The 23,560-nt window shown below is 42.7% G+C and overlaps 1 protein-coding gene across 4 annotated transcripts in view; it reads right to left on the minus strand.

Moving 5' to 3' along the window:
* Window positions 1-6,943: 6,943 nt before the first annotated feature.
* GTDC1 (glycosyltransferase like domain containing 1) overlaps window positions 6,944-23,560 on the minus strand; it is a 202,353-nt gene continuing 185,736 nt past the window's right edge. For all 4 annotated transcript variants that reach the window (XM_033164331.1, XM_033164322.1, XM_033164313.1 and 1 more), the window contains 3 exons: window positions 19,933-20,003; window positions 19,136-19,224; window positions 6,944-7,314 (listed from right to left, as the gene is read on the minus strand). In XM_033164331.1, the coding sequence (XP_033020222.1) occupies window positions 7,231-7,314; window positions 19,136-19,224; window positions 19,933-20,003 (244 nt within the window). In that variant the 3' untranslated portion in view covers window positions 6,944-7,230. The remainder of the gene's footprint in view (window positions 7,315-19,135; window positions 19,225-19,932; window positions 20,004-23,560) is intronic.

Raw genomic sequence — 23,560 nt, forward strand, 5'->3', positions numbered from 1 at the left:
GGACAAGAGAGGGCGAGAGAGAGCATTGAAGAGTTACCACCTGGACAGCAGACTGAGCAGTACATACATGCTATGGTAAGAAATACTGAATTTCTTTTTTAAATGATGGTCATAGGTACTAAATGTCGACCTATACTGTACATATGAAACAGTGTCTGTCCATTCTCTCTTTCTCTCTCTCTCTCTATCTATCTATCTAACTATCTATCTATCTATCTACAAGTGGCCACCCTAAGCAAAGATTCCAGACTGTTTTAACAGAGCAGCAACTCCATACAAAAACCTTACAAAAAATTCCTTTAAAATCCTTTTAATTCAGTTGTTGGTCATTGTTTTTGTCAATTGCATATTGCTTTTAATGGTGCTTGTGAGCCACCCTGGGCTGAAAGGTGGGGTGTAAATGAATACAAGCAAAGACACAATCGTATGTAATAAATACATAAGCAACCAGAACGAAACCATTGCAGAGCCTGTAAAACCACTTCACTTACCTTTCTGGACCAGGCCAATGTTTGAAACTAGCACATGTGCAGGCAGAGAAACACACAGTAGGCATGACCCCATCTGACAGCATGGGGGGGGCACCATGTGACTGAAGCTAAATGGGGGAGCAATTTCTTTGGGCCCAGGGCAGAAGAAAGGTGGGGCATAAATGTAAGTAAGTAATCGAATCAATCTACGTTGCTCAGATTTCTTGGAGGAAGAATGAAATAAAAATGTAACAACCCACAAAAGGGATGATGGAGAAAGAAACCAAAGAGGTTGGAACCTGCGCAATTTCCAACACTTGTTCTTCTTTCCCATCGTGCAGTGCCAGATACCCCACAAAGTTAAAATACACACACCACAAAACCCTCACACGGGGATATTGGGCTTGCAGCCACCACTGAATGAAGCCATGTCTCTGTAGAGCTGCCTGGTAATATTTGTAGGGGGTAAATACTCCACTCTTATTGAAGGCACGGAGGCCTCTTTCCATTTCCTTCCTATGGAGAAGCCAATTGCTGGCTTTGTTCCCCAACAGACCCAACTGCATTAAAGAAGAAAACACTGATCAAACTTCACTGAGAATGGGATGCATTATGTACTGTTTTGGAAAGGTAGGAGTGTGTCAAGTTGTACCACCTAGATTCCTCATTTATCACTGCCCAATCCATACTGAAAGCCAGGAATGTCAAAATGTACCTTCATTTGGAAATATCTACCCAGATGTTATTACCGGTAGCAGCCACTTCTAACATGTTATTTACTTAAGATATTTCTCTCCCATCTTTCAAGTGCCTAGGCACACCTCAGGAAGATGTTCTATCATGGCATTTTCATGCTAAACAGACTACTATTCTGCCCGCACCCTTCTGAACACTGCCTTCTGAACTGACCTTGGTTGCTGCTTCTCTGGAACTCTTCTCTTGCTTATTTCAATTGGTGGGAAGAGGAGCTGAGCTCTTGGAAAGTGGTTTGCTTTGTGCCTGACTTATCAGCCTGGTAAGGTGTGAAACGAAAATGTGTATCAGAGCAGGAAAGAATGTAGAAAAAGCAAGGGCAGTTCTTGCTATGGGGCAAGAACTCTCTTCTGAAACCCCCTCGTACATTTCTACCCAGACTGTGAACCTAGCAGATAATGAAAATTGCACAGAGCAAACATATGAACAAAAGAGCAAACACATGTCAATATATTTGGAGAAACGCAGAGTAGTGGTTAGAATAGCCTTTGCCAAACTGGTAAGGTAAAGGTAAAGGGACCCCTGACCATTAGGTCAAGTCGTGGACGACTCTCAGGTTGCAGTGCTCATCTCACTTTATTGGCTGAGGGAGCCAGTGTGAACCAGAGGTGAACCAGAGCAGCGCACGGAAACGCCGTTTACCTTCCCGCCAGAGCGGTACCTATTTATCTATTTGCACTTTGACCTGCTTTCGAACTTCTAGGTAGGCAGGAGCTGGGACGGAGCAACAGGAGCTCACCCCATCGCAGGGATTCAAACCACCAACCTTCTGATCAGCAAGCCCTAGGCTCTGTGGTTTAACCCACAGAGCCACCCGCGTCCCAACTTTCTGATCGGCAAGCCATAGACGCAGTGGTTTAGACCACAGTGCTACCCGCGTCCCTACCGAACTGGTAGTCTCCAGATATTTTGGCCTCAAATCCACAGCCACCATCTTTCAGCCAAACCTACTTCAGAAGGCTGCTACTCTAAGGATATGATGGAAGAGAAGATGTATGATGTCCTGAGTTCTTTGCAGTAAAGGCAGAATCAAAATGTATTGCACTTACAGATAGATTTATTTTATTTAAGGCTGCTTTAATTTTAAATGCCATAAGAGGTCAGGGTTTTCGTTCCTCTGGTAGGCTTTCTCCTCCTTTCTTCAAAATCATTGCAGCTCTTCCTGTTCACATTCAAAGATCCTTCAGTCTGGTTATGTTTCTGCGGAAGTAAGCCCTGCTGTGTTCAACGGGGCTTGCTTGCTTGCTAGTAAACACTCTTTAGGCTTTCTGCCTGAGTATGCCCTCCCTGATGTAATGCTTAGCCACCACAACTGGTTCTCTGAACCTCTGCCTCATTGTTCTCGCTTTCATTATAACCCTGTAAAAACCGTCCTGGCCTCGTTTAACCTTGATTTCCTTCTCCGCCCCCACTCACATCCTTTTGGCTGGCCCAGCCTCTCATTCCTCACAGCCCAAGCAGCTCTTCAGCAATAAAATGGGCTCTTCCAGGGTTTTAATGCTCCTAGTTAAAATTCCGCTCCCTCCTCCTGATTAGAAATGCTTTTGGATAACATTATGCCTCCTTGAGTTGCAATGTTATGACTCCATCTCTTCCAACTTAACCAAATGTTAAGTTAGGCTGGCTTTTTAAGCTGGAGCAAAGATTTTGGACTTGGCATCCTCCTTGCCTAGGGAATGTCTCCCCTGGCAGGAGTCAGAACTCGGGGTCTGACGGTGATTTTGATATTAAAATGCAAAGCTGGCTTGTACAGCTACCAACATGCCTTTTTCTGAAGAAGGTCCCTCAATTTTCTTTCCACGAAGGATGCAACGAGCTGCTTCTATAAAGGGTGTGCTGGAAATGCAAGATGTTGTACAGTATGTGATTATCAGTTTCCAACAATAGCTGGGCACATGCTCAAAGAGTGGAAGAAAATATCAGAAGTTATACAGAATTGCTATTTATTACCCTATAATTAAAGCACTGACAGTTTTCCTATTATAAACCTTATTTGCAAAGGTTCATAACTCAAAGAGGCAAAAAAATTCATTTCAGGATAATGTCCGGATTACCATGTTAAGCATTTAAAATATTTTAGTAAAACGAATTCCATCTATCACAGGCTTGCTGTTTACTAGCTCTTGTTTTGCAATAATGTATTCCCTTTCTGTTTCATTCTGTTTTAATTAAGGTGCGGTTCAAAACTGCACATTTAAGAAACATGTTAAGTGTCTAAAAATGAAAGATTGCACAATGGGACAAACTTTTTTTCTGGTGCGGGGGGGTGGTGGAGGGAGTTGAAATCCATAGAAATAAATATCCAAGGAATGATGTTAATGAGAAACATTCGGTTTCAATATTCCTGGGGAGTTTGCATCCCCATTATTACAGCACTGACTGATCTACTACATGAGAAACAAAATGAGCAAAAGCGAAACTAACTACAATGTTGCCTCTTTGCTTATTTATTTATTTTGGCATTTATATATCGCCCAATTAACTATGTCCTGTGGGCGGCTTACACATTAAAATCAATAAAATGCAAATATGAATCACAATAATACAACAATCAATATAAAAAGCAGGTTCATTTCATTTTTAAAAAAATGCAGGAGAGAAAGGGGAAGAAAACCAATGTAGGAAATAGTTCAGCTTGGAAATCCTTGTTTTTTGGAGCTCTTTCAACTTAATTTTCTTTGTGACGTTCTAAAGCATGGCTGGAGAAATTGTGTCCTGAAGACCTTTCAGGGAATTCGTCCAGTACACTGATTGCAGTTGGTTATTCCATCGTCGTGCAAGATTCAGGTGCCTCCCCACCTTTTTTGCACTGTTCTTGTAAAAATAGTTTCTCTCTCTCCACCCCTGCGCTCAGCATTTGATTGTCAGGAAAGTGAACCCCTCCTTTGTCTGGAAAGTGAACCCCACAAATTAGGGCTGGTCCCGCCATGCAGCAGGGGAAATGGCACCACAGCAAGAGGATAGGATATGTGAAGCAGGAACTAGCATCTAAACTAGTGCCACAATAATTTTTAAAATCTGCAAAAGAAACATTGGCCTTAGAAAGGAGAGGTGCAAGGATGCCTATGAGCTCTGAATTTCTGAGGCTGGCTACTGATACAGCAGCAGCATCGTAATTGCAAGTGCTGAATGGAATATGGCAGTGCAGTTGTCACACTTACCTATTATATAGTGCCATTATCAGTGGAAGGTGTCCGGTGGAGGCTACTCTTTCCCCTTGACCTGGGCCATTTATAAACTGTCATTTCAATGGTTTAGTGATGTGTTCCCCCCCCCCCATAGTGAGCTGGAAAGGGCACAGCAGGAATCAGAACTATGGCTTACTGTGACTGTGCAAATGTGTGGGCTTTCAGAGAGGAGCTCACAGCAGCTTTGCTCCACCCCACCTGCTTTTTACTGCTGTGTTGCACTAAGCCAAGGTTTGGCTCAGTGTATTATCTGAACCAGGACTGAACCAAGCACGCTCTTCGCAAACCATGAACTATAGCCAAGGACAGTTACAGGTAGGTAGCCGTGTTGGTCTGCCATAGTCAAAACAAAATAAAAATAAAAAAAAATCTTTCAGTAGCACCTTAGAGACCAACTAAGTTTGTTCTTTGGTATGAGCTTCAGGTATCTGAAGAAGTGTGCATGCACACGAAAGCTCATACCAAGAACAAACTTAGTTGGTCTCTAAGATGCTACTGGAGGGATTTTTTTATTTTATTTTATTTTTACTATAGCCAAGGACAGTAGTTTTATACAGTCTTCAGTTTTGTCAATATATCCCCTAGAAGTATTCAAAATGTCACTCGCCACTTGAAGCCTGAAGTGGCACCATTCACTCTACAATCTTTCTGCTGCATCTGCAGGCTGGGCCTTAGTTCATACTAAGATCTGACTGAAACCTGGAACTGGCTTTTAAAGAGAGAGAAATGACCCCAAAAGGAGAGGCCATTTTTAGCCTCCAAAACCCAGGTAAGTCACAACTAAAGAAAGCAAAAGGAGCACCATAATTTCTTAACAGCCTTTTCTGTTTATTATTCCTACATGACCTTGGCAACGGCAGTTGTGGTTCTTTCTATCATCGTGAAATTACGTATACACTGTGATGGACTCTCTAAGCCTATACGGAACACAGGAATGTTTGCAGCTATCTCGTTTTGCTGTATATCTGACACCCTTAACTTTATAAACAGATTAAACGCTGCTTCCTAAGTTGCAAGGCTCAAGGTTAAAAAGGGGGGGGGGAGGAAAAGCACACAGCAGAGTTTTAGGATAGAGGCAAAATTTGTCAGCATGTTCTGTTGCGAATTAAAGGGCACAGAGGAAAGTGGAATGTAAAGAACATTTGCTGACTGGTGCTTCCCAAGATAGGGAGCGCTGTCTAACCACCAGGTAGGGAAGCTAAAAAACAGCCTGCCAGTTAAAAACTGTAGACAGACCCACACTGTGCCTTTAAAGCATATGGCTTCCCCCAAAGAACCCTGGGAACTGTAGTTTACCACTGACAAAGCTACAATCCCAGCATCTTCATCAAACTACAGATCTCAGGATTCTTAGGGATGGGGGGGAGCCATGGGCTTTAAATGTGCACTGAGTGCGCTTCAGAGGTTTGCTGTGGATTTGCCCCAAGGCACAGCAGCTTCTTCTAGTATTTCCAGTACCTCACCTGTGCCTCCAGCCCAGGTACACAGCTGAAATGTTGAGGGACTTGTAGTTAAGATTTCATTATCATTTGCAAAACAGATTCTGGCACATCGGATAAATCCCCTACTGTATCCATTGACTCTGATACAAGAATGTGTGCAGCGATAAACATACAGATAGATGTACACACTTATACATGAATGAGATGCGCTAATTAAAAAATGCAGCGGCCAATTTATTAAAAATGCGCTGTACTATCTAAATCTTCAAACATTTAACACCAACAAATGCAGCCGCTTGACTGTTAGAATAGTAATCGATTTATCTTGAAAAGCTTCTGTTTGTAAGTTGGATGCAAAGTTCTCCCCTCCTCCCCCCGCATCCAACACTTAAAAAGAATGAGGCAGCAACGTTGAAAATAACTGTAGTTTTATTATTCTTGTTGAACCGTTTCGGCATCTATCTGTTTGTTCTTCAACCTTGAGAGAGAATAAAGCAAGTGTCTCACCTTTCCATTTTATCGGAAGATGGTACCACGCAGCATATTTCCCATGCTAGTTTGAATTACAGCTGTTTATCTTGCAGCTTTCTTTAAGATTAATTAAATGCAAATGTAGCTCTGTGAATCATGGGAGATACCTGCCAGACCTCTTATTAATACCTTCGCTTAAAAAACCCCTGTGCCACAGAGTCATTAATTTGCAGGGTGGGGGGGGAGAGAGATGAGATGAGATGAGTGTGTGTGTGTGGTGTAGTGTGCTGCGCAAAAGCAGCCCTTCACCTCTGAACAATTCACAGAGGCCTTCCCAATTACCCCAGGAGAATCCTGGTCCTCCTTTCAGACCCTGTGGCCCTCGGAGGACACAATGAGGCTCCAATGATAACCTGGCAACCTAGGTAGAAAGCTAGCCAAGAAGCGAGCGTTTGAAGCTGCGATCTTGGCTGCCATCACGTCGACAAAAAAGAAAGAATTCAGGCACCATGTCATCCAGTACAAAGGATAAAAACATATTCAACCGGAAATTCAATGTGCACCACATATGGATACATGAGTGCAGTTATACAACAGGCCACATTTTTTCCCCGTTTTATTTTTTCTGTTGTTGAACAGTCCTCCTGCATGTGATGCCGGGACATGTGTACCATCGTAACGTCTCTCGGAATCTGTATTTAATTTGAGTCGGGGTGGTGGCAGGGATTGGAGATCTGAAGCCGCCACAGGTTTGTGGCAGATGGCTCTGTGTCAGCTATGACAAGCAGCCAGGCTGAGCTTCCTCTGCAGATTTTCTTTTCTCTCTGATCAGGTAAATATGGGCACACTCTGGAAAGTTCTACAGATTTTGCCTTAGGCTGCAAGTTTGTGACTTAGCCCCATCTGTCACAAATCTTCCCGGGGTTCTGTTTCGAGCAGAAACCTGAATTTACCACGGAGCGCTGCCCAAGAAAACTGAGACATCTTTCCCTAGGAAGAAAAGGAAGGAAAAGGGGGGGGGGAGAGAGAGAGAGAGAGAGAGAGAGAGAGAGAGAGAGAAATTATGTGAACACAACAATCAAGGGGGAAAGGGTTTTCTCCTCCTGCTGCCAAAGTGGAAGCAAAAAGAAATCCTATGTCAGATGCTTGATTAATATGTACAATTGTCTTCACTTTGGGGATTTTTTTTTTATCCTGAAATCGCATGGATAGTATAATACTGCTGGAAAACCAGGGTCAGAAAATCCTGCCCTCTGATTGGATCAAGGTATTAGAGACTCAATCCCAGGTTAGAATGACTTTTGTAAACAAGAGCTTTCTGCCACAAACAGCTTACCTGACATCAGGCAGGGAGGGCCGCCACACTTAGGAGGCTTCCACCTGAGACAGCGAAAGCTTTTAAGACATGCCTGATTATTTCATTACCTTGTCTTCCCCCGCTCTCCCCTCCTACCCCTTCTCTCTGCAAAAGATTCCCAGTCCTCCAGGCTTGCAGCCACAGGCAAAGCATTGCTCAAGTTGAACAGCAGGACATATGCAAACATTTTGCTCTAAAATATGACACTGTCATGAGGTTTTTTTTAGCACAACTTCATTTGGACCTTCTTGAAATGTGCACCATTAAATAATTACGGGCAGGCTAAATGGGGCCAGATACTCAGAACGACACATTCCACCCCCACCACCCACCACAAGTGAAGGTTTGCATCTGACTCCAGGGTTGGAGAAGTGATGTGTTACTGATGTTCGTTCAGTGAACTGCATTGATCATTCCCATTTAAAACAAAACTGTTAAAGAAGAATTTTGTTTGTGTTCTCAGCCTACCCTATCGGTTTCATTCACTGTTCCGAAATAACCTCACCTTAGGAATGCCAGATGTTTTATTCCATTATAGGATATGACAGCTCAATAGGAAAAAGCAGTCATTACAGTACCTTACTACTGTGCCAAAATAAGCTCCCCAATCTTCCTTTTTGGCAGCAACCATACCTTGGTCCACTGTGCTACAGTGTCATGAGCCTGCTGATCTGGGAACTGCTGATCCATATAAATCAATTTGGTGGCTCACCCACTGCTAGGCAAGCACCCATTCTGATAGGCAGGCCAAGGACCAATCAGGATGCAATGTGGGAGTTCCGTGATCATAATTCCTAACATCCCTTTGCCTAAAGCAGGGAAGGTGGAGCAGGAGAAATCAATATGGATTAGGGGCCCACAGTGTGGTTTACCCCTTTCTGCTTCCACAATTTAAATTAACCCCTCTTAAGATGCTATTAGCTGCAGATGGGAGATAAATGGGTACCTGTCTACCATTTCATTTCACAGCTTATAGCAGCTTTTTTTTTTAAAGGGAGTTGTTAAGTAGGAGAAATGGCACAAGGAAGGAAGGTTTAACCCCCACCCTCCCTTGCTCTTGCCATGGACCAAATCTCACTTGGTCCCCACGCTTACAGAGCTGCATTAAGCAATGATTATGATGTTGGGAGTAGGGATGCCAGCACAATTTTGGAGTCCCAGGGCACTGCACACTTGGCTCCACCTGCAATCTATTAGCAGGAACCATTAAGCTGCCTGCCATGTATCCCTGAAACCCAAGTAACTAAGGTAGGGCTAAACCAAGGCTTGATCAAGAGTCTGCACTGGTGCCCCTTACTCGTCTTTTCTCTCCAGGTTGTCATCATCCCATCATCTCCTCCTCTCCTCCTCACTCCCAATCCCCTGCATACTTTTTTTTTTTTTTGCTGCTGCTATGTCAGCAGTGCTGCCTATCTCTCCTCATTGCTCTGAAGAAGTTGCAGGTTGAGGTTGGCCATTCCTTAAGCAAAACATTCTGGGGAGAATGCCTGTGACACTTTGCTGCGGCATCTTAAAACTTAGTAACCACTCTGCCCAGAAGGCATCACTCTTAAGAAAGGACCTCATTTTTTGGCCTCATGTGTGTAGCAGCACTGCTCTCCATGAGAAACTTCTGCAGGCCCAGGCTGGCAGCAAGGCAAGCGAACAGGGGGCCTGGGAATGCCAGTTTGCCCCCCCCCATATGCTACCAGTTTGGCCTTGGGTCAACATGAATATTTGCCATAAGCTATAGTATATATAAAGGTGACTTAAATGCAGTTTTTCTTTTCTTTTTAAAACTGATGCACAGACCCACAGGGGAGTTGTGACTGACCAGTGAGGGAAAACCACTGAAAGACTATTTAACCTGGGCAACAAAGCATGGCAGTTTGTGTAAGCATTAGGAAGCAGTAACCACTCACTGACAGGATGGTGAAAATTCAAGTGCTAAGATTCAAGGGAAATGGTGGGAAGTGGGAGATTGCTTTAATATCATCACCTGCTCTTTGGTGATATATTACAGCACAAATATGACCCATGGTGAAATTTTCATTGTATGCAGAGAGGTCGTACTTTTCACCCTCTGCCTATTCCGTTGCACAACTGAGTTCTCCCATTTGGGAAGAAGAGTCTGGCAACAAAGCTTCTTTGGGGAGGGGGCAGGGGGGGGAAGCATGCTTGCCCACAGATCGGCTGAATAAACAGTAGGAAAGAGGTCACCAGTGACTTTTGCAATCCTACTGTCAGCATCCCTTTGTAAAATTAAACGATCATCCCTTGTAAAAACTGTTTTATTTCTTCCTCCCATCCTGCCATGTTCCATGGGCTCAAAAGACTCGGCTCTTCGCCTATTTCCCTATGCGCTCAGATGCCCTTTCTCAAACATTTCTAACTCATCAGCCAGTTTTAATTCCCTCCCTAAAGAATGCTGGAAGCTTGTATTCCCAATATAGTTTTGTAATAGAAAGTAAGATGTCCTTGCTTTATAACTGAAGGTTTGTCACTCTGTAAGGAGGCCCTGCTCCCGACTGCACCTTTCGCGTAACTTTATGCTCCAACCAGACTTTCCTTTTCACATGGTCCCTGTGAGCTGGAATATTATTATTCATTCTATTTTTATTTATACCCTGCCTTTCCCCCCAGATGGTTGTTAAGACAACTTACGGCTGAAAACAAGAATAAGCAGCACACAAGGGAATTAAAACTAACCTGATGGAAAAGCAATCCCAAGACTGCACACCCAATCTGAACTCCTCATAGAAAATTTGTAGATCATCATTTGGAGCCTGCTCCCCCTTCCCACACTCAGTCTCTACTACCAGCCCTTGAGGATTCATCCATCTCTTTCTAGATTTTGGCCTCGTACTTCCTACTCTGAGCATGTGGTTGGGCTGCTCTGCCTCCTTGCACTGGCTTCCTTCCACAAAATATTTATTTAGGCTAGGGTTTCCTAGACTATGAATTGCTTCTTCTTCTTGGGGAAGGGGGGTGGGGAGGAAGAACGAAGGGACAACCAGTGGGCCAAGTGAGATAAAGCTATGGTGGTGGTTGTCCCTCTGCAGCACAAATCACCCCACAGATAGATAGAAGCTACAGCTGAAAAACAAGGGCACAAAGGGTGAAGGGTGCATGTGTTTTGACAGCTGGGGTACCTGCTCACTATGATTATTTGCAATGTGCCTTAATAAGTGCAGGTGCCACTATACTGGCTACACTTTTCTTGCTATCTCTTTCAGACTCACATTTTTCCAAGGCCAGAAGGGTGTGACACAGGTCTGGGCCTGGTGAGGGCCCAAATGGGAGAGTGCTTGGGAACCCTAAGGACATTGCCATGATGGAAGAAAGGTGGGATATTAATAAATAAATCTACTTTAAGTTTTAGAAATTGGCTCGTCTGTTCTCTATGAACTCTGACCTCCCTTAAAATACTGTAACCAAATTTTGCATGATGGTTCCTGAGATAAAGGAACAGGTTTTTGCCTAAGTCTGGATAATATTGGTTGTCATTTTGAGTCAAGATGGTGGACTGCAGTTGTTGTTTTTAATGCACTGATTTAAACCAAATTTTGCATGATATTCCTGAGGTTTCTGTCTATGCTTGAATACAACTGGATGTCATTTGAATCAAGATGGCAGACTGAACCTTTCAAACTGCGCTGATTTGGGGGTTTCTTAGAATTCCCAAGCAATGTTGGGCACAGGGCAGCTACTAATTATTATAAGCAGAAATCACCATATATTGTTCACCTATTACACCATGAACTTGATGAAGACATCCACCAGCAACAGACGTTATATCCCCCAGGTAAAGCTTGCCATACCAATTTCTCTGCCAAATAATTCTAAACAGCTATCACAATCTTCTGTGCACTGGCGTTGTGGTTTCCTGGACAAGTTCCAGGATGCACAATCTGTCTAGACATTGGAGACGTGAAGCCAGGTGGGTCTCCCACTTGCTCCCACATAAGCTGAGCATGTGTTCCAGAATGCCTCCAAAGGTCTCCCCCGCAGCAGCATGCTGCCAAGAGGGATCAACAAGCTGTCTCTCAAGGATGTTTGTCTGACATTCCAGATCTGCTAACTGCAGAATGATGTTTTCTTCTGAAGAATTTCAGAGGAACCCACATTGAGGGTGGTGCCTTCAACCTGCTTCTCTAGGGGCTAAAACAGCTCGAAGGCTTCATCATTACCCACTTCAACACCACCCTCAACATACTATCTGGTCCAACAGAACTGTGGGAAAGAGGATATCTGTCCTATTGTTCTCTCAAGGAAGCATGCTGTGTCCTGTTCTCATCCCCTCACCTCTGCTGGCCCAATAAGGACTATGTAGTCTTTCTATCAATAAATGTATGGGAAGTGGGGAAATGATAAAGTCTTCAACCTGCTCCTTTTAATTACTCAAAGCCTCGTTTGGTAGAGTCCAAGGATAACAGAAGATCATTAAGAAGTGTTATGAAGGACGGGATGCAAGGTATGTATCAGGGCATGCCAAAATTCAGATGTAGAAAAAAAAATCATTTGACATGTGTGTCGGGAGATCCCATATCAGACTATAAGCATGTCTGATTTCCAGGTATTTATCCTTAGATGCTTCTCTACCATTTCATACTGAAGCACAGAATGTAAAGAGCATGGGCTCTAGGAAATAAGGTATGTTGTGAGGTTGGGAAACAACACACAGGTGGCGCACGAGGTGGTGTACATAATATCACCCTGTCAGTGGTGCATTCAATCTCAAAGTCATACTTAGGGGACTTTAGATGTTTTGGATGAGTCATCGAAGCCAGAAAACCTTGTCCATGCAAATGCAGTAATGAAATCCAAGAAACTTTCAGCAAAAGCATGCATACTATGATTAACCCAAAGCCATGGTTAAGAAAAGATCTGACAAAGACTAGTGTGTTAGATCAAATAATTGAATTTATTTAATCCACTTGAATTGAACTTGAAAACTTAGGGGAGGGGGTGTACACACACACACACACACACACACACACTTTGGCTACCTATCATGGAGATAGGAAGCTTAAGGATTTAATGGAAATTTTACAGTAGTGAATTTAGCTCTTACAATTACCATTTTGTTTCTCTGCTTTTGTGGTATCCTAGGGAAACTATATCCCAAATTATATTCAATGCTATTTTAAAAACACAACAACAACAACAACAACACCCTGCCACGGAAAAGGCAACTGACTCAAGGAGTAAAAAGTGTTAACTTTTATTGTGCTCATTTGAGTCATACACTGAAATGTTCACAAGAGAAAGTTTGCATAGCCTTTTGCCAACAGAAGTGAATCCCATAAAAGGTATCATTTACCGATTTTGTGGATTTAGAGAGCAGAGGTTATGAACATGTGTGCTTTTAGGGGGAAAGGGTGTGCTTTTGGATTTTACTGCCACTAAATCATGCACAACATGCTCGGAGCTCTGTGTTCTGATAGACATCAACATCCAGTAATACTTGGCTTCACTTTGTAGAGAACAATGCACCTAAGGCTTACCCACCCTACACGCTTTTGTGCCTTATTGCTTAAGTTGATTGCCTTTTTGTAGCAAGCATAATTCTGCCTCCCTTTTCGCCTCTAACTTTATAAGTTGGCACAGGCACTGCATATAATTGACAAACTAATGCCAGTATGCATTTGACTGTTTTAGATTATATTATTAATAAGCTTGCAGCAAAAGCGCGCACACAGAGAGAAGGCAACGAAAATTCATATTTTATATGTCCTGTTGCTGCGGTCTTTCATTTTAAAACAGCAGCAAGAAAGAACACCAGTTTTTTCCCTGTGATGACCAAGGAGTATAAAAGAACGAAACACTCTTATTTGATATTCAGGTTTTGTTTACCAGAATGTTGCTCCATTTTGATCTCTAAATGACAAATCACTGTGAAGAAGTGTGTGTGTGTGTGTTTTAAGAATAAGAAGAAACAAGGTGTCCTCAACTGCAGGGCGATGTTTTGGGACCTGGCCAAGCAAGTGGCACTTTGTAGTGTGATTCAAATACCCCCCCTCCCCCAGTTATTACTTATAATTCAAATTATGGCAAGCAAATTAGCAGAATACCTGGGGTTGTATTCAACTAAGTCATGCTGAGCAAACCCACAGAAATCAAGGGACTTGTACTCATGGCTAAGCTGAGTCTATTGATTTAAATTGGGCCTACTTTAAGTATGACTTAATCAGATGCAACCCCTAAAGACTGAACTATGACCCTAGACACAAGGCAAAGAGCAACACCTGAGAGATCTGCCATTTGAAGATGATTAGTGTGGGGGCAAGGATGTTAGACTGCAGGGGGAATATGTGGGTGTATTATATGTGTATGAGAAAGGATTGGTCAAGGAATGGGTGTATAAGAGTGGGTCAGAGCAGGCAAGTGGAGAGAGATTTGGAATGATTCTGCCCACTTTATATCGGCAGGATAAAATATGACTACAGTACTGAAGAGCAAACCAGAGTATTTCATACAGTGGTACCTCGGGTTACATACGCTTCAGGTTACAGACTCGCTAACCCAGAAATAACGCTTCAGGATAAGAACAGAAATCGTGCTCTGGCTGCGCAGTGGCAGTGGGAGGTCCCATTAGCTGCAGTGGTGCTTTCAGGTTAAGAACAGTTTTCAGGTTAAGAACGGACCTCCAGAACGAATTAAGTACCTAACCAAAGGTACCACTGTACTTTGTTCACCTTAGTCAACACAAAAATAGGCATTCTTTCTTCCTGCTGTCCTAAAACAGAAGCAAAAAGAAAAACAGGATATATACAATACCTCTGGGACGGTTTGTCCAGGAGGAAAGTTACATCCCTGGGAGTAGAACAATGGAATTTGGATGGGCGGGCGAGATAAGGCTATAAAGCCTTGGGCAGAGGGCAGGGAAGGGGAACCTGTAGGCCCTGCAGATGTTGTGGACTCCATCTCCCAGCAGCCTCAGCCAGCATGGCCAGTTGTCAGGGATGATGGGAGCTGTAGCTGCAGCCTTGGATTCAAATAGACATCAAATATCACTTAGCTTCTTGCTGACACCTCTGTTCTCCATTCTGCCTTTGTCCTTCTAACTACCCGTCAGTTGAGGGAGAGGGCCCACCCATTTGCCATCTCACACAGAGCCCCCTCCTTTGTTCCCTTAATGGCCCACCACCTCTGCTATCACCTCACCACAAGTTAGCCCGGCTACTCCAAGAATTAAAGGGGGCTTAGGCATCATCCCAATCCCTCCAAAATTCATAACATTATTATGATATACGGCTTGTTTCGCACAAGCAGGAGATCATTTCTGCTTATGCAAGGCATCCCTCCCTTGCAATTCTGGCAGTTTCCCGATCCTATGCTATTTCTGAGGGTCTCCCCAATCTCAGGAGGGAGGGGTGCAGTGGAGGAAGAGACAGAAAGACCCACACTGGTCAAGCAGAGTTCCAGTCATACTTCTTTAAATCCAACCATTTGGGATTCTTGCTGTTTACGGAACGCAAAGGCACCTTAGCCTGCTTCAGAGTTTGCAGTCGAAAATTGAACAACCACTTGAGATGCTCTCCTATTGCCCATTTCCATCCATCTTCTGCAGTGGGGGGGGGGGGGTGTCTTCCATATTCTGGAGGCTTCTATATATTTTAGAATCCTGAAAAATTAATAGGCTAAAATGCACAGGGAGCCTCCACAAATACCGTCATACCTTGGTTTTCAAACTGTTCAGTTCTCAAACGTTTTGGCTCCCGAACGCCACAAACCCGGAAGTGAGTGTTCCGGTTTGCAAACAATTTTTCGAAGCTGAGCGTCTGACACAGTTTTCTGCGGCTTCCAAATGCTGCCGGAAGCTCCTGCAGCCAATCGGAAGCTGTGCCTTGGTTTCTAATCGTTTTGCAAGTCGAATGGGACTTCTGGAACGGATTCTGTTTGAAAACCAAGGTACAACTGTATAGGAGACTCTCCGCTCCAGAAGGTTGCCTTCCAACTTGTGGTGGGTGATAAGAACAGCAGTGGGGCACACTTTTAATTGTAACGCCTGAAGAGGGCTCTTGTGTGCTTGTTCAAGTGCACCTGTTCAATGAACACTGTAAAACAAGCTAACGGATAAACAAAAATATCTGCATGGGGACAACTTTACCCTTCATAGTCCCACCATATTTTCATTTCTTGGTTACTTTTAAAAAATGACCAAGAATGAGACAAACAACTGGTAGCCTTAGGTATGATAAAAGACACCAGAATGGCAAAGAACACAAGGAACAAATCTATACACCTTCTGCAGTATGATCCCGCATTAACAGAGTTCAAGAAGTGAGTACATTATTTCCCATAGCTAAGCTCTTAGTCAGGGGTTAAAGTTGACCCTTCTGACAGTATTCTCCTTGCCCTATCCAGCACCATTCACAACTGCCACTACACAACGAGCAATTAAAACTTGCATTCAGCTGGAGTTATTAACATGCTGCCCAAAGTGATGTGATAAACTACTCCATGTCTGTGGGCGGCAACTCTACTTATAAATAATTCAGCAAGGAGTACATTCTCCGAAGGAGACACTTGAAGCAATCGAAGCATTTTACTGAGCAGGGCTTGTATAATGCACATCTCTTACTCCTGAGCTACATTTTGGGAATCCTACCCCCCTTTCAAGCATTACATTGGTCCTGCCCATGTTGCATTTTAACCCCCCCACCCCCACCCCCCGTCTCTCTTCAACACGAAGCCGCAGAACCACAGCCACGAAAAAAGGGCAAACCCTTGCATGGCAGCAAAATCTATTTAGCTGAACTCGAAGAAAAGAGCGAATGTCAAGGTAAAAATTTAAGGATTGTTTTTCTCTCTTTGAAGCCTCCGTGTGTAGCTATGCAATAGTATTGACTCAAGAAGTAATGTTGAGCACTGGAAGTGTTCAGTCAGCATTTTAAACTATTATGAGCTACCTTCTGAACCATTGCCAAGTTAATAGACAATGAAAGATAATGAGCTTGAAATTGGGTGTTAAATTGCATTTTTGGTTCTCTCCTTTTTTTTCTTGAAGTTTAACCATTTCCTGCAGAAACAACATTTTCTTTCTGTCTGTCCTTATGTAAATGTCCACTTTTAGGTCACAAGAGAAAAACTGCACATGGCGAGCGTGGAGTTATCTAATTCTCTTGCACAGATTTGCTGCATTGGGAAAGGAAGTACAGAAAAACGTAGGCAGGGATACTTCTGGGGTAGGGAGCAGGCATTATATCACTCCCTTATCCCGGACAACATAATTTGGGAATGCGCCTCCAGTTGTATTGTCAGGAATGCATTTATTAGCATTGTTACCAATATCAGTTACTTGATATTGACATCCTGGAATGAGGATGCCACCTGCTTTTTCAGGGTATAGTGTGCCATGGCATTCTCCTGCACGAGTGGAAGCTGTTGAAAGCCACTGGGAAGTTCTCCTGCCCACACCCCATAGAAATGAATGGGACTTTTGCAAGCACATAGGAAGGCGTGAGCCATAGAGAAGTTTTCCAATGCAGGAACCTTCAAATGAATGACAGCCTCATTAGACCAATACCATGCACCGTATCCACTTAGAATAATGAAGCATGTGGAAGAGAACCTCACTGTGAACTGCATCTACCGGTATATTTGCTGAAATTTATTTCCACCCCTTTCAAAGGCTGAAGCCAGGCAACACTTCCATTTAAAAACATGGAATTGGTAGAAAATATTGACATGGAGGCTGATGAAAATTCCGGTGCTCTCTCCAGTTGGTTAACATCAACCTACCAAACAGCAACACTAAAAGCCCTTATATTGCACTCAGCAGATGCTCAAGTTTCAGCAGACTTTGGAGAATGAGATTTCTCATCTGCAGTGCAGCTGCCCAGAATGCTGCTTTACATGGTCTTGTCATTCAAAGTTGGCCACCACTATTAAGAAAGGGCTATATTAAGAATGTGATTGGATGTGGGGAAGGGAGCAGCATCTACAGGACTCAGGTCTTTCTGAAATTTAGACATTAAGACTGGCACCCCAAAATACGCTCAAACACTTCTGAGACATAATCCAGACACAAGGAGTCAATGCAATGACTCCTTTCCCCACAATACCAATGCAAAACAATTGTGGAATTCCAGCCACCTCTGCCCAGTTTTCAAAGGCAACTGGAAAAAGAAATTAGAGTAGCAAAATCACAGGTTGAAGCAGCTGAGGTCGAAAATTGAAATGGGTCAACACAAAGCAAAGTTTCTAAGGTTCACAAGGCCACAAAATAAGAGGCCATAAGAATATTTCAAGGTTGGGAGCCCCACTAATAAGATAATAACAGATGCCCACAGGCAGGATTCAACTAAGTTGTTGTGAATGGAATGAGGACCACTTGCATGAAAGGACTTGTTCCCCCCTTCATCCTCATTGACTCCCCTAAATCTGCTCTGGGAGGTTGGAGGGAAGAGGGGGGAAGTCCCATGGCATAAGTGAACCTTGTTCCCCGCAAACACACCCACTTAGCACTACACTGAATTATAGCAATCTCTTCACTTTGGAGGAACACAGTAAACTGCCCTATACCGAGCCGCACCAAATGGTCATCTAGTTCAGTGTGACTTACATTAACTGGCAGCACCTGTCCATGGCATCAGACAGAGCCCTACCTGGAGATACCAGGGTCTGAAACCAGGACTCCACCAGTGAGCCTTGGCTGTTCCCTAGCCTACACCTTTTTGCACCATCCACACTTCTTCTGATTCTCTCCTCACACCCCACGCCCCCAAATCTGGTGACCTGAAACACGTGGCCTGTCACAATTGCATGATGAGCATTCCTGCTCTTGTTACCCTTCAATGGCTATCATTTTTGGGAGCGGGGAAAACTCAGAATGCTATGACATCTTGCAGAATGCATTTGGCATTGCTAGAAAGTGGGGATTCGGGTAGCTGTTCTTTGGAGCAGCAACCGTGTCCTGTGATTCTCTTCTTTGCGTTCTTGGGTTGTAAAGGGTTTTCTTTGAAATGTAACCAAAACAGCCTTAAAACAGAGGGAGAAGAGATGTGGTACTCACCTGGTCAGTCACCTGAACACACCATGGAGATTTAAATTAAGATAGGGAGGTAAGCTTATCCTCATTAGTATAATTGTAGGATCCCTCTTCCACTTTCCTTTTATACTAATGAATTAAATTAATCCAGGTTCATTTTTATAAGCCTCTTGGGTTCAAACATGGAGGACAGTCATTTTAGAAAACAATAAATTAAAAAAGCATGTAGCATGCATAAAGCGCACGTATTTCATAAGACCCTAGGTTAATACAACTGGCATCTAGTGTAATTAATCCTTGTTAGTGTAACAACTAATATCCCTCCCTAGCATGTTTCCTTTAAACATTAGGATGTTAATTAATGTTTTCTGGTTTTCTCTCCTTTTTAGAAGAAAGGGGAGGGGGGGCTTTTTTTTTTTTTTTGGTCTGTACTCTTCAATACACAACAATACCTTGGAATACCTATTCAGAATAAATACCTTATAGAGATGTTTCCTTACAATGTCTGGTCTCTGCATAAATTCTGAAGCCTTTAAAAGCTGTTCAGGTGTAGAATACAGATATTCAGCTGCAGGAAAAAACAGATACATTTTTAATGAAACAAAAACCTCAAAGCACACACTCGATATTAGTCACTTTACTAATTAAAAATGCATATTGCTCTGTGCCGCCTCGTGTTTTACATTATTTAAGCATGATTTTATAAGGTTACCTCAGCTCACAAGGAGTTTAATGCTAAATAAGACTGTGTAGTTGTGCTGTTTAGAATCTCCTTTGGGTGATTAAAATACATTATTCTAATGTAACACAATGCATATGTGAGACATTTAGTGATGAGATTTTTCAAAGGACTGGTACTACATTAGTGTGTATCCTGTAGCAGGGTGCATATTATTAAGTATTAAATTGTTTAAATAATTTGGTGTGATTTTTCAGGCCTAAATTTTTCTCTCTGTATGTCATTTAAAAAAAAATCTGCAAGCTATCGCTTCCAAAGCGACCTTTTTAATAAAATCTATCACTATAGACTGTGTATGCTAACAATGAAGAATGCTATTTCAAAACTTGCTTTTGTGTTATCTTGAAAGAACAGATGGTAAATATAAACTTCGTCTAATGTATTAAAACACATTAAAAAAATTCCTCAGCGCTAACATGGTAGCTTGCCAAATAAACAATTGCTCTTGCTTAAGTTTATTCTCAAACTTTGCGTTTTAGAATTAATTATAAATTAAAACCACAGCAGAAAAAAAGAAATGCAGAAGTAGAAAACTACCTGGAAATATTTCTGGATAGACCAAAGCTTTGGGACAGAGTGGATAGCAGCCACAGTGCACAGCTTCTATCCTAAAAAAGGGGGGAATGCAGATTATGTACCATTATTACATTATTGAGCCCCAAAGCATATTTTGGGCCAACAGCACAGAGGTTGGCTGCAAGAATCGTATTCCCTGTACATCAGTGTAATCTCCCTAAATGCCAAAGTTGCTCTTTTTAAAAGATAATTTTATTGATCACATGAATTACATAGAACAGAACAGCAAGCATATGTTTCGTTCACTGAATAAATCAAAGCGCAGCTCTCCTTAAAAAAAAAAAAAGATACTGCTCAACACGTTTTCATTATCAGCAGACAGGGACTGGGGAGATGTGGGGAACCCACAATATTCTTTCTTTCTTTCTTTCTTTCTTCTTTCTTTCTTCTTTCTTTTTCTTTCTTTCTTTCTTTCTTTTCTCTCTCATTCCCAAAATGCTGTCAAACACAAATATGAAGGAACTGGTATGAAAGAACCATCAGTGCAATCCAGCAGCCGGTTATACACATCTAAGTTTATTTAGAATCACTGACGTGGAATCTGCACACATATTAAAAAGTTCTGAAAATGCTTTTTTTTAAAATGTGTTTTTAAAAACACAACTGAATTCTCCATAAGGCTTACCATCGCCATCTAGTGTCACACTGTATATTGCACTTAAAGGTAAAGGGACCCCTGACCATTAGGTCCAGCCATGTCCAACTCTGGGGTTGCAATGCTCATCTCGCGTTACTGCCGAGGGAGCCAGCATACAGCTTCTGAGTCATGTGGCCAGCATGACTAAGCCACTTCTGGCAAACCAGAGCAGCGCACGGAAACACCGTTTACCTTCCCGCTGGAGCGGTACCTATTTATCTACTTGCACTTTGATGTGCTTTCGAACTGCTAGGTGGGCAGGAGCAGGGACTGAGCAACGGGAGCTCACCCCGTCACGGGGATTTTGAACCGGCAACCTTCTGATCAGCATGCCCCTAGGCTCTGTGGTTTAACCCACAGCGCCACCCGCGTCCCACTATTGCACTTAAAGCACACTTAAAACATTTTATTTGCAGCTGTAATAGCCGAGTCCTGAGACATCATTGCATGTAACTGTGTACTGAAATGCAGCCAGTAGTGTGGCCAGTGACAGGACAATCCATGCGCACTAACGCAACTGAGGGTTGAAAGCACAGGTGACAGAGAGCATCCTCTACCATACCCGAGTACAACAGCTTAGCTTGGGAGGCTCAGGGCAGGCTGGGTGACACACACAACTCTGTTCCAAGCTCCTCAGCATCTGCTGTCTGAGATGATGCTCTCACTTTGCCTAATGATAGGGCCAGACCTGCTCCTCCTGGACTCCCTATGTTTAAACACCAAGAATGTTTTAAAAAGTGGTTTGGGTGCTACCTGCTTCTGTTGCGAGCAGGAAACTGACTGAGCCGTAACCCTAAGCCCTGCCAAATTCAGACAGGACTTCTCCCAGGTAAGTGGAGTTACGATTTCAGCCTAGAAAGCTCTATTTCAAGTGCTCACTTGGCATGGCACAAGTTTCCACCTCTTTGCCACCGCCATGATCTTTATGTGAATAAATTCAGTGACTGTCTGTAAACACTGCATAAGGCCGTCTGGCAATGCATAATAGATTGAACCTGTAATAGATTAGCTATATGTGTATGCCTATATACTTTTAATTACTAATTATAACCTAACCTTTACTTAACTAATGCATTATCCAAGTATTCCTTTGTCAGGGGTTTTATTTATTTATTTATTAAGCGATTTGCAGAGTGGCTCGCTTAAGACACAATTTGCACTTCATGGCTTCAGCAGGCAAATGCAAAATAAAAATAAATAAAATTCTAGAGCGTTGCAGCAAAGCATTTTTGTTAATGTTTCCATGCAGTTATGCACTGAGTTACAACTGCTTTAGCTTTCCTGCCCCCCCTGCCCCCTCGTGTAATAGCCAATCATCGGACATACAGTAAACTTTAAAGATAAAGCTGTAAATCTGTCGGCCGGAAATTTGCAGTTAAATTGAAAACTACTTTTAAAAAACCAGTTTATTTTCTGAAATTCTTTTAATTGGCACCCAAATGCTGAAGGACTGTCTTTTTCTTTACTAACTTCAGTATTCCCCTCCCCTTTGTGAAAGATGAAGGCTATGTCAATATTCACTTTATTGATGTGTGCTTTGTTTTTCCAGCATTTTCCTTTTTCACTTTTTAAGGAAAAAAAAAGTATTTGCCACTGACTATAATTTAGCTGTTAGGGATTTCTTTTTAAATTCAAGATGTACATCACAACCGAACTCTTAAGGATAAACAGCTTCAAATAAGACACCACCAAATGCAATGGCACAAACTTAGAATTATGGATACCTTGCAACAAGTGAGGGGCAAGGATTTTAATGGGGACATGAGAGGAATACCCAGACTTCCCATTTCCCCTCCCGCATGCACCAGCCCTCAATACTGCTTGCGAACATAAGCATGCAATATGTATGGTGTAATTGGAAACAAGGGTCCTAATTGAATCACTGGGAATCCTTCAAAGCAGGTCTTCACACATATCCTCGTGGATCATACTCCTTATTTAAAGGCAAATACTTACTAAAAGCCGAGAAGATGGGTTATATTTTTGATCATTAAATTACTGTTGGGTCATAACTGTCAAAGAGCAGAGATTTTCAAAGGAAGCTTTCATTGCTGTGCCCCCCCCAAAAAAAAAGCACTATGGAGATTTTAGCGATATACCTCAGATCATGGAATTATGTAAAGGCAAGTGATTTTCAAATTGATCTCTTTCCCTGAAAGAGAACACCAGGCCAAGCTGCAGTTTAAAGAGTCACCTTTAAAACACTGTGTAGGAAGAGTCCTTCTCAAGGACTCTGTCCGTCTCACAAATTAGTAAAACCAGGATTCAATATTTATGTAATTTGACAGATAAAAAAAAGTAGGATTTGGAATTAATCCTTTTATTTGAAAATGACCTTACATACTGATGCAAAGATAAATACATTAATGCCAATGTACTCCGAGAAAGTTTGGGAAGAACGGGCCACAATGGGTAGCACAAAATGCAGCTTTTTAAAAACCAAAAAAACCAAATCCATTTTTAAAATATATCGGTTCAGCCCAATGAAAGGCGATCTGCACCTGGAAACAGACTCAAAATGCAGGTCCCTTGTATACATACGAGAAGAGATGCTATGAGGGAAGTTATGTAACCCTACATTCAGTTACCCAGCTTGCACGTAATACAGATAGGGGCCCCATAGATACAGAAGTAGATCTATGGAGTGTGGCAATGACCTAACTTGCTTCTCTACCCACAGGGGTCCCCAAACTAAGGCCTGGGGGCTGGATGCGGCCGAATCGCCTTCTAAATGCGGCCGCAGACGGTCTGGGAATCAACGTGTTTTTACATGAGTAGAATGGTGCTTTTATTTAAAATGCATCTCTGGGTTATTTGTGTGGCATAGGAATTCGTTAATATATTTTTTTTCAAAATATAGACTGGCCCCCTGCTGAAAAAGTTTGCTGACCCCTGCTCTACCCAGGATAAGGAATCTGTGGCCCATGAGCTATTGCTGGCCTTCAGCTGCCA

This window comes from Lacerta agilis, chromosome 1, assembly GCF_009819535.1.
Source record: "Lacerta agilis isolate rLacAgi1 chromosome 1, rLacAgi1.pri, whole genome shotgun sequence".
NCBI lineage: Eukaryota > Metazoa > Chordata > Lepidosauria > Squamata > Lacertidae > Lacerta > Lacerta agilis.